General features: G+C 42.5%; 1 protein-coding gene across 1 annotated transcript in view; it reads right to left on the bottom strand.

Annotated features, from left to right (window-relative positions):
* Nucleotides 1-10,901, bottom strand: part of LOC115151822 (protein kinase C-binding protein NELL2) — a 116,678-nt gene extending 105,777 nt beyond the window's left edge. Inside the window, exons 1-2 of the mRNA XM_029696078.1 lie at nt 10,526-10,901; nt 10,093-10,221 (exon numbers count right to left, since the gene is read on the bottom strand). Of these exons, the coding sequence (XP_029551938.1) occupies nt 10,093-10,221; nt 10,526-10,574 (178 nt within the window). The 5' untranslated portion in view covers nt 10,575-10,901. The remainder of the gene's footprint in view (nt 1-10,092; nt 10,222-10,525) is intronic.
* Nucleotides 10,902-12,177: the final 1,276 nt, after the last annotated feature.

The raw sequence follows: 12,177 nt of genomic DNA, 5'->3' as shown, positions 1-12,177 counted from the left end.
GCCACCCCACACCATGGACTGACCCACTGCCAAACCGGTCATGCTGGAGGATGTTGCAGGCAGCAGAACGTTCTCCACAGCGTCTCCAGACTCTGTCACGTCTGTCACGTGCTCAGTGTGAACCTGCTTTCATCTGTGAAGAGCACAGGGCGCCAGTGGCAAATTTGCCAATCTTGATGTTCTCTGGCAAATGCCAAACGTCCTGCTGTAAGCACAACCCCCACCTGTGGACGTCGGGCCCTCATACCACCCTCATGGAGTCTGTTTCTGACCATTTGAGCAGACACATGCACATTTGTGGCCTGCTGGAGGTCATTTTGCAGGGCTCTGGCAGTGCTTCTCCTGCTCCTCCTTGCACAAAGGCGGAGGTAGCGGTCCTGCTGCTGGGTTGTTGCCCTCCTACGGCCTCCTCCACGTCTCCTGATGTACTGGCCTGTCTCCTGGTAGCTCCTCCATGCTCTGGACACTACGCTGACAGACATAGCAAACCTTCTTGCCACAGCTCGCATTGATGTGCCATCCTGGATGAGCTGCACTACCTGAGACACCTGTGTGGGCTGTAGACTCCGTCTCATGCTACCACTAGAGTGAAAGCACCGCCAGCATTCAAAAGTGACCAAAACATCAGCCAGGAAGCATAAGAACTGAGAAGTGGTCTGTGGTCACCACCTGCTGAACCACTCCTTTATTGGGGGTGTCTTGCTAATTGCCTATAATTTCCACCTGTTGTCTATTCCATTTTTTTCAACAGCATGTGAAATTTATTGTCAATCAGTGTTGCGTCCTAAGTGGACAGTTTGATTTCACAGAAGTGTGATTGACTTGGAGTTACATTGTGTTGTTTAAGTGTTCCCTTTATTTTCTTGAGCAGTGTATATACAGTTGAAGTCGGAGGTTTACATACACCTTAGCCAAATGCATAAAAACTCAGTTTTTCACAATTCCTGACATTTAATCCTAGTAAAAATTCCCTGTCTTAGGTCAGTTAGGATCACCACTTTATTTTAAGAATTTGAAATGTCAGAATAATAGTAGAGAGAATTATTTATTTCAGCTTTTATTACTTTCATCACATTCCCAGTGATTCAGAGGTTTACATACACTCAATTAGTATTTGGTAGCATTGCCTTTAAATTGTTTAACTTGGGTCAAACGTTTCGGGTAGCCTTTCACATGCTTCCCACAATAAGTTGGGTGAATTTTGGCCCATTCCTCCTGACAGAGCTGGTGTAACTGAGTCAGGTTCGTAGGCCTTCTTGCTTGCACAAGCTTTTTCAGTTCTGACCACAAATTGTCTATGGGATTGAGGTCAGGGCTTTGTGATGGCCACTCCAATACCTTGACTTTGTTGTAATTAAGCCATTTTGCCACAACTTTGGAAGTATGCTTGGGGTCATTGTCCATTTGGAAGACCCATTTGCGACCAAGCTTTAACTTCCTGACTGATGTCTTGAGATGTTGCTTCAATATATCCACATAATTTTTCACCCTCATGATGCCATCTATTTTGTGAAGTGCATCAGTCCCTCCTGCAGCAAAGCACCCCCACAACATGACTTTTCGCACCAAAGTATGTTCATCTCTAGGAGACAGAACGTGTCTCCTTCTTGAGCGGTATGACGGCTGCATGGTCCCATGGTGTTTATACTTGCGTACTATTATTTGTACAGATGAACGTGGTATCTTTAGGCATTTGGAAATTGCTCCCAAGGATGACCCAGACTTGTGGAGGTCTACAATTTTTTTCTGAGGTCTTGGCTGATTTGTTTTGATTTTCCCATGATGTCAAGCAAAGAGGCACTGAGTTTGAAGGTAGGCCTTGAAATACATCCACAGGTACACCTCCAATTGACTCAAATAATGTAAATTAGCCTATCAGAAGCTTCTAAAGCCATGACATAGTTTGTCTGTAAACAATTGTTGGAAAAATTACTTGTGTCATGCACAAAGTAGATGTCCTAACCGACTTGCCAAAACTATAGTTTGTTAACAAGAAATTTGTGGAGTGGTTGAAAAACGAGTTTTAATGACTCCAACCTAAGTGTATGCTAACTTCCGACTTCAACTGTAGTTATTACACATTGATTACACTATCATTCATATTTACTATGTCACAACAATTCATCGATACGTATGCTATGATGGTGGTAAAGTTGTCTCGTGCACCTACAGTGCTGGTCATAAAAAAAGCTAGCTAGCTCATGGATGCAAACAATGTTCTTCCCCAAAAACATAGCAAAACGACAACCTGTTTCAGTAGCTATATAGTTTGCTAGCTAGCTAACTTTATAGCTAGGTGTCATCATCTAAAATAACCCTAATTTATAAGACAGTTCTCATTTGATTAATGGTGGTCGGACCCATCTATGTGAAGCTAGCCACAATAAGGATTAGCCACAATAGTGGACTTTGCGCTTAGCCTTCAAAAGAAAAGTTTGGCATAATTCTACTATTTGTATTAATTTGCATCACTGTCAATGACACTTTTATTTTGCCTAATCCTTATTGTGGCTAGCTTCACAACATTAAACCCGGTCTAGCCTCACTAGCCAGATGAAGCTAGCTGGCTCCTTATATTGTTAGCTTTGGGCAACAGGGTTAAGTAGCTGACTAACTATTTATTTTTCATGAACTGAAGTTCAATTTCAATAGGCGAACAACAAGTGGCAACCTAGCTAATACTTACTCACAAGAATTCCTAAATCATTGCTAAGAATAATGAAAATGACTGCAGTTTCTACTGGTCATTGTTTTCAGTCTGGTTGTATTGGTGCTAGCTAGGTACGAAGCTAAAGCTAGCTACCCCAGAAGTTGTGGTCGAACAAATTATGCTTTATTACCAATGCGGTATGGGGCAAAGCCCCCTTTTGGAGCCAAGTACAGGTTATTAATCCATAGTATGCATGAGTGTAAGTTTTGGCCTGCTTATTCAACACGCAGGTTTTTTGATGGAGTTTGAGTCTTCTTGGATGGCGAGCCAACCCAGAGAGAACGACATCTGCCATTGCATGCAGAACAAAGAAGACATCTGAAGACATCTTTTCAAGAGGACCTTTTCTTGAAGTACACTATTCTCCACAGCTCTACTGTGTTTGTCTCCTTCGAACCTCTCTCATAAACTAACTGTTTTCGCCCAAAGGACAGCCGGTGACTAGATGTTTTTTTGTTTGTCGCCCAATTCTATGTAAACCCTTGACACTGTTGTGTGTGAAAAGCCCAGGAAGGCAGCTGTTTCTGAAATACCGGATCTGGCGTGCTTATTAGCACGACGATCATACCACAGTCAAATTCACTTAAGTCACTCGTTTAGCCCATTCTAACATTCAATTGAACAGTAACTGATCACCCCATGTTATGTGATAAGACTGAAATACTGCATCTGTATTTGAATGTCATTTTCTGAATTGAACTGTACTGGTGATAATTGATACTATAGAAGGGAGAACGTGATTTTACCTGAGGTATTGAAATAGACCCATAGATTATTTAACCCAGGGTATTTGAATTTGTTTATTATGAAATGCTATTATTGTGAGTTGTATAAATATCCTTGGCACAGAATGACCAAGTGTGACCAGTCAGTCCAAACATTAAAAAAATCCTAAACAGCCATATTAGAGAACAAATAATATACAACAGATTAGAGCTCTGCATAGGCATACATTTTTAGCCCGACCCCTACCCATGCCTGCGACATTCAGGCCCTACCATATCCAGGTCCGATTGCTTCTGCCAAATTTAAAGTCCAGCCCTGCCTGAAATCAGAAATAACTTCCTCAGTTAGTAAATACAACTCATGGCTAGAAGGGATCCAGCTTTTGTAGAATTATCATCAAAAGTTCAATTGTTTAGCCAATAATAACCCTAAGCCTTTTCCTAACCTTAACCTAATTCACGTAACCTGCTACGTTAATTCTCCTAACCTGCTACGAAAAGTCAAATCTGAAGGTAATTTGACAAAAGCTGGATTCCTTCTAGCCATGACCGTAAATCCATTAGCCGCTCCTCTCTGTTGGTCACTGGCTCCCTGTGCGCAGGAGGCTCGCTCTGCATGCATTCTGCTCATGGCGGCTCTGAGTCTGTGAGTAACCATAGCAACAGCTCTGCTTGGGCCTCTCTGCTCAATGACGAGACAGAGCAGTGAGCTGTTAACTACTTTTTGTTACTCTAAACCCAGACAAAACTCAAGGAACATTATTATTTTCTGTGAAATAATCTCTCCTGTCTTATATTTGACGAGGTTGAAGCACTTCTGACACCATGTTTTGATCTTAGTAAGATATGACTGTACTGGCTCAGCTTCAAAATCTTAGTGATCAATTTAATGATGCCCGAGCGCCTATACCTATACCCTAGTTATTGATGGGAAAAAAACAGGCCCTACCCAATGTATAATGTTGGGGCCCATCAGGCTTGGCTAGCAGAGCTCTACCACAGGTAGATGATAAATATATTCATGACTCACTCAACATTGCGTAACACTGCCAGTTAGAAAATTACATTGCATTTTTTCAAAACACTCTGCTTTAAACATCGGTGCTGAGGCATCTGCGTGGGAGGGTTGGGCTTGAGAACATCTCTCTAGGGGGATTACATTAATAATAAACTCAACAGCAACTCCAAACCCTCACGTAGCCCCCTTTCGGCTAGCCTACACCCTGAATATTCCAATACCAGCTCCAGCTCCAGCTCCGACTGGCTCAGGAAATCTGCATTCAGAGGATGGTCTCTCCCTCCACTGTGTGTCCGCTCTACTGGAACAAATACTAAACTGAGCCAAGGGCACCTCCAGGACTGCTGGGGCAGCACTTTCTCCCAAATTTTCTGATCGACTCTGCACTGACCGTCAGCCACTGGCTGTCTGACATTCAGAGTCTTTCAGCTGGTGTCAGCCACTAGTCCTATATCTATGGTGGCGGCAGGTAGCCTAGTGGTTAGAGCGTTGGACCAGTAACCGAAAGGTTGCTAGATTGAATCACTGAGCTGACAAGGTAACATCTGTCGTTCTGCCCCTGAACAAAGCAGTTAACCCACTGTTCCTAGGCTGTCATTGTAAATAAGAATTTGCTTTTAACTGACTTTCCCAGTTAAATAAAAGGTTAAGTGTAAACACTCCATTTATGGTGGCCCGGAGATGACACAAATATCACTTAACCACCATAAGCACTTCTGGAATAAAGGATCTGGTTGGACTAAGAGGGCTAACACCTGGATTCCAAGTTACAAGTCCTATCACAGAATCTGTCAGAAAGGAATGCAGTGTTTTTGCCAGAATAGCTTTGGTAGCTGCCATTGGTGGCTGTAGCCCCAGAGGTTAGCCCATTAGCTGCCACCTATTTGGTTGACACACACACAGAGAGCGCTGCTGTATAACAAATTAGTCTCTTCCATCCCGCTACCCTCCAGGGCAGTTGCAGTTAGGAGCATAACCACCACCAGATACACAGAAACACTTCACCGGCAGTGCTGCTCAGTGCTCAAACACTCAACAACAACGAATGCCTTTCTGACACTGGTGATGACATAAAATCAGCACGTGGGTCTCTGGGCAGCTGCATGCAGCTGTGTAGATAGGATACTGCTCATTGGCTGCTTGCTGTCGTGACCATGGTAGGCTCCTCTTCCAGGATCAGTTAGGACAGAGTCTGATCCTACTTCAGTGCTCTGGTTGTGGCCGTCTGCTTCAAATGTAGCACAGGGACATTCCTTCCTCCAGCTTTATCATATCAGTCCGAGGCCTACCTACAGTACTGCCACTCACTGTACGGCTGACAGGTCATTTCAAAGGCAATCTGCAGCAGGTGAGAAGTTCTAAAATGTAATCCCCACCTTCCCAGCTCTCTCACAAACAAACACACACACACACACACACACACACACACACACATAGTACATGCAAGCCAGTGCACACACACATATCCTTCTTCTCCCCCCTCCTAGAGATACCAGCCATCCCCATGGGCAATCAGGCACCCAGCTAACAACAAACGTTCACACAACTTTAAGAATGAAACAACTTTAGAGAAAGTTCTCTTAAGAGTCTCATTAGGTCATTACCTAACATTTTCATAGGAATGTTCCAGTGACATGCAAGGAGACCATTCCCTTAATGTCAAACATAACTTACCCGGAATTGGTTACCATGTTCTCAGAATATTCAATATTAATGTTCTAGACACATTTCATGGGAATGTTGCAAGAACATTCATGTGTATCAGTGTTCAGGATGTTGCCTGATGGTCCCCAAAGATGTTTGTTTCATCATTACACATCACCCCTTGTTACTGTGGCCAAGCCCATTACATTTTTACCTTCTTTTTAAAAAATTTTTTTTTGTCATTTAGCAGATGCTCTTATCCAGAGCGACTTACAGTAGTGAATGCATACATTTCATACATTTTTTTCTTGTACTGGTCCCCCGTTGGAATCGAACCCACAACCCTGGCGTTGCAAACACCATGCTCTACCAACTGAGCAACACGGGACTAGAAACACCCATCAAGGCTGATTGGTGAACCATAGCTCTTTGTTTGTTGGCAAGTTTAGGTACACTCAAACAATGCTTTTAACAGTGTTTTCAACTTACATTTGACATCAATTATTATATTGTGCATGTTCATTTGTACAGTAATTATTATTCAAAATATCCAGCCCTGGGATTTGAACTCTCAACCTTCAGGTTCAATGCATTTTGATCATCCTGCTACACCACCATGTCTGTATCAGTTAATGAGTTAGTTTCTCATCATTGATTTGATTTACTTATTTCAGCAATTTTAGGGCTTTTGTATACCGTAATTTCTGGACTATTAAGCGCACCTGAATATAAGCCGCACCCACTGAATTACATAATTTTTTTTTTTTTTGGAACATAAATAAGCCGCACATGTCTATAAGCCGCAGGTGCCTACCGGTACATTGAAACAAATGAACTTTACACAGGCTTTAACGAAACACGGCTTGTAACAAAAACAAATAGGCTTTAACGAAACACAGCTTGTAACAAAAAATTTAAAATTAGCAGTAAGCTTTAGTTGTCTTTTTGCACTGAGTCAATTCCTCACGCTGCTGTTTCCAACATCTTATCGACTCATTAAGACCAAGCTCCCGTGCAGCAGCTCTATTTCCTTTTCCAACAGCCAGATCAATCGCCTTCAACTTGAAAGCTGCATCATATGCATTTCTCCGTGTCTTTGCCATGATGAGGGTGACAAAATGACTACCGTAATCAGAATGATGGGAAGTTTGAGAGCGCTCGATTTAATCTAAACAGTAAACAAAAAAGTTGTTTGACCTTTACCCGTTCGTCAATTTCATTGGTCTAATGAAAACTTCATGCCGCCCAAAAACTGAGCACGTCACAGAATGTGTTTTTATGGAAAAAAAAAAATTGAAAGCGGGAAAAATCCATATATTAGCCGCGTCATTGTTTAAGCCGCGAGGTTCAAAGCCTGGGAAAAAAGTTGCGGCTTATAGTCCGGAATTGACGGTAGTTGTATAATGTTAGTGGGGCATAACCCTGTTTTAATGATTAATAAAATCATTTTTGTTGTGCACTTTTAACAGAGCTGAGATTTACTTCAAAGTTAATTTGCCCTATTGCTTATATCTACCCAGTTTCAGATCTACACAAGTGCCTAGGGAGAAGGAGTTAGGGTTGGCTTCAGGACAGGACCTAACTATTTTGGCCCAATAAGCACATACTGTACACTCAAGGGACATCCTTTATTGGGAGAGTGGCTAGGTTGTTCTTCATTGGTGCTGGTGGCATGGGTTTGAGACCCGCAAGGGGTGTCACACTACTCTCACTTTCTAAGCAATGCATGTTAATGTCATTATTTGGTAACATATACAACACTGATCTAATTAAAATCAGTTTATCATTGTAAGAAGGGAATCTGTAAGATTACCCCTTGAGCACAAATGGAATTTCCACTACCTCTCATAATTTATGAGTATTTATTAATTATATATAGCTGAGCATCTCTCCGTCATCTTCTTGAAACACACTTTGAAGTAAATCTCAGCTCTGTTTAAAAGTATACACAATAAAAACTATTTTATTGATCATAGTGAATCAGGAACTAACATTAAAACAGGGTAAAATGCCCCACCAACACCAAAATAGCTGAAATAAGAAAATGTAATCAATGAGAAAAGTCAGATTAACTGATAACTGACAGACATGGTGGCGTAGCAGAACAATTGGAATGCTGTGAACCAAGGGGTTCTGAGTTCAAATCCCAATTGAGGACATGCTGAAAAAGAATTACTTTAAATGGACATGAGCAGTGTATTCATGTATGTCAATAGAATGCTCTGTTAAAAGCACCATGTGTGCCCCTAACATTGCCAACTGACAAAGAGCTGTGAATAGATCAGCGGTAAATTCATCAGGGTCTTGATGGGCTCAGCAACAGTAATAAAACAAAATGTTTTGGGGAGAACAGTTCTTTGGGACCATCAGGTGACGTTCTGACAACTGATACACAGACATGTTCTTGCAACATTCCCATGAAATGTGTCTAGAACAATAATATCTTATGTTCTGAGAACATGGCAACTATGGTCTGTGTATGTTTGGTGGGACGTTGATGGAATATTCCCCTAACCCTCAGAAAACAGGACACGAATGCTCTTGCAATGTTCCCATGAAACGTGTCTAGAACATTAATATCTTATATTCTGAGAACATGGCAAGCACGTTCTGGGTAATTTCTGTTTGACATTTAGGGAATGTTCTCCTGACTCAGACAGCTCCCCTCGCTCTAGACAGCCTGCTCAGTGACTACACTACACAGAGGCCAGCAGGTTTGACTGCCGCTCCGCACCGCACCTCCACCCAGCATTACTTACTTAACAGAGACATCCTAAATGAAATAAGGGGCAACACTGAAGAATGTACGGGGATGTCCGAGTCATGTTTCCATTTTCTGACATTAATGGCAAACTGAAGGAGAGAGGGCGGGTGGAACCCCACCTAGGTAGAATGCATAAGCGTTGGAGTAGAGGACGGGACATCATGTCCCCCTGTCTTCTAAGAGGAAGAGGGGCTCCAGCTGCACTATACATACAGTAACTGTGCTGGCGTCGCTACAGAGAAGTAGATGTGAGCATAGGCAGGAGAAGATACGAGGTACACGTAAAAGGATTTGGAAATTAGGTATTCCTATAACAATGTTTTTTACTTTTATATAGGATGATGTGCTATAAGATGGCAAGCGTTCCTTTTGAAGCCATAACTCATTATTTTATATACATTGATCTGGATGCTTACAGCTTCAGGTGCCAATTTGACCAGGTTGAAATTCTTCTCCAGAGAATTTATCCATGGAAACATTATGTATCATGTAGTGATATTCTGAGAGGTGCTTGTCCAAGGGCAGAGCAGTAGGATGTACAACTAGAGCATAGAATGACATTTTACTAGACTCTCTCATCCAGAGCGATTTACAGTAGTAATACATTTTCATACTGGTCCTCTGTAGGAATCGCCAACAACAGGTTCAGGCTAGACAACCCATAGACCTCAGACAAAGGGCGGTCATTAAAGGTCCAGTCTGGCTGGGGCCTGTAGAGTGGCTCATTCAACATCAACCACACTCCATACATCGCCATGAGCCTGGGGTTATGTTGCTGACTTCTCATTATGTCCAGTCTTTCCATAATTCTTTGCATGTCTGTGTCCCCCTCTCTTATGGGAACACTGTTCTTTGCTTTGGGCAGGTGGCATCCCAGGGCCCCTGGCCTCATTCAGAGAGAAAATGACAACACTAGGATAAGTATGTCAAAATAAATGGTTCTGCAAACAAACAGGTTGTATTGTGGACAATATGTATAAATGGAATGTTTTCCTTTTATGCGAGAGCTTCCAAAAGCATCAACACCCATTCACCATGCATGACAGTCAATCTAATAATATATGGGAAGAAACACGTTTTTTCCCTTGCCATGAATTTTTGAACTCATAATGCCTGCTGTTTTGTTGTCTCATTCTGACGAGGAAAAAACTGCAACTAACCATTGTTGCCCTCTCGCCTTCAATATACCACATAGCATAGCCTATTAGGTTTCTTTATGGGTGCATCTTACCTTGAAAGTGGAACGCCCGAGACTCGCTGTGGAAGCCCTGGACTTGAGTAACTCCATCAAAACCCTCTCCAAGCGTCAATTCATCGAAAACATTGATGCATAGAGCAGGATCAATCCCGAAACCTAAAACTTAAGTTACAGAAACAAACACAGTACGCATGGACACAATTCATAGCATCAATTCAGTGACCTGTTTCTGAACGGTTATTGGTGCTAGGTAGATGCGCATCAAACTGTACAGAATTCCAGCTGATATTTAAACCAGCAATTTGGAATAATAGGTGAAAATGGATAGGATAAACACTAAACTACAGGACGATAACAATACCGTTTTATGAAAGCCTATACCATACTTTGTTGTAAAATCGGTGTCTCAAGTCATTTACATTTTTATCTACAAGACATTATGGTCAATGGCAAATGTGTGTCCTACCTGAGGTGACGCAGAATAAACCGAGGAAAATAAATAGTTTTAATCCCATTGTGAATAAAAATTAACAGTAGTCCATCTTTTGTCCACTTCCAAGAGTCAATCCTGCTCAATCGGTTTACATGCGAACGATGTCACACCAGCGCAGTGTTACAAATCCCACACCTGTGAAAACCGCATCAGATTCAGAACTTGGACGCCAGAGATATTATTCCATTCAGTACAAACTCCGTTACAGGTCTGTTACACAGGCATCGGTCCGTTGGCAACACAAGTGGGTAGGCAATAGCCTAGAGGTTGTAACGAAACAAGTTTCACCAGTCCCGGAGACGCTCTGTTCAGCAGTCTGCACGAGCGAGGGTACCCGCTTTCAGGGTGGGAAGGAAAGGAGAATATAGCCAATGAAATAGGACCAATAAGCCCCCTTGTGGTCTTTGGCTGAAAATGCCTTGAACTGGCCTTAATCCAAAACGCGCATTAAAGTGTACAAAACATTAGGAACACCTTCCTAATATTGAGTTGCATCCACTTTTGCCCTCAGAACAGCCTCAATTCGTAGAGGCATGGACTCTACATGGTGTTGAAAGCGTTCCACAGCGATGCTGGCCCATGTTGACTTCAATGCTTACCACAGTTGTGTCAAATTGGCTGGATGTCCAGTGGGTGGTGGACCATTGTTGATACATGAAAAACCCAGCAGTGTTGCAGTTCTTGAGACACTCAAACCAGTGTGCATGGCACCTACAGTATTACCATACCCCATTCAAAGGCACTTAAAAATCTAGTATTGCCCAGTCACCCTCTGAATGGCACACATACATCATCTATGTCTCTTCTCCTTCTTTGGGATTTGGTTGGCGGATCGCATCCTAATTGTAGGTGCATTCACGGTCACCTACTGTACTGGAGTGTGAGGCCAGTCACGGCCTACCTACATTCAATTCCAGTTATAGAAAATATAAAAAATGGGAAAGGAAAATGAACCTTCCAGCTAATAACCCTCAATAAAAAACCCACCACCCATTCCACTATTTAACTCTGTCTAATCCTACTCTAGGCCAATGGTCTGGGAGGACAGAACACGACCCCTCAACACCCCTGCAACTGTTCTGCAGTAAAACCTCGCAATCCCAAGTACTCTCTGCAGCTATCACCGCAACCTCTGTTTTCTGTGACTTATATTCCATTTCTGCATTAAATTGACAACCATGACTATGAATGCTAAGACACCCACCTTGCTGAAGCACATATTATTCCCATCCCTCTATATTGGTCTCTGCCTACTCACAGGAATCCTCTCAGGATCCCTTACCCCATCTTTCTCTACCACTCTCTTCACTCCTTCAGCATACAACCCTTTCTGTACTACTCTGACCCTGGTAACCACAACCTGCCTTTCTCTCATCGGACACCTCCGATCTCCAGCCCCATGGGCACTCCCACAGTTTACACACAACTTTCTCCACCAATACTACACATTCCTTTGTCTCATTCCCTACTGTACACTTCTCACATCTACAAATCCCCCTCCTACACACTGCTGCAACATGACCATAAGCTTGGCATCTAAAATACTGTAATATTATTGGAACAAAAGCTCTCACGGCATAACTGGCAAAGCCTACCTTGACCTGGTCGAGCAAATACTCTGCATC

This window comes from Salmo trutta, chromosome 17 (assembly GCF_901001165.1).
Source record: "Salmo trutta chromosome 17, fSalTru1.1, whole genome shotgun sequence".
NCBI lineage: Eukaryota > Metazoa > Chordata > Actinopteri > Salmoniformes > Salmonidae > Salmo > Salmo trutta.
Note: the sequence above shows the minus strand (reverse complement) of the source record. Positions and strands in the feature narration are given on the sequence as shown.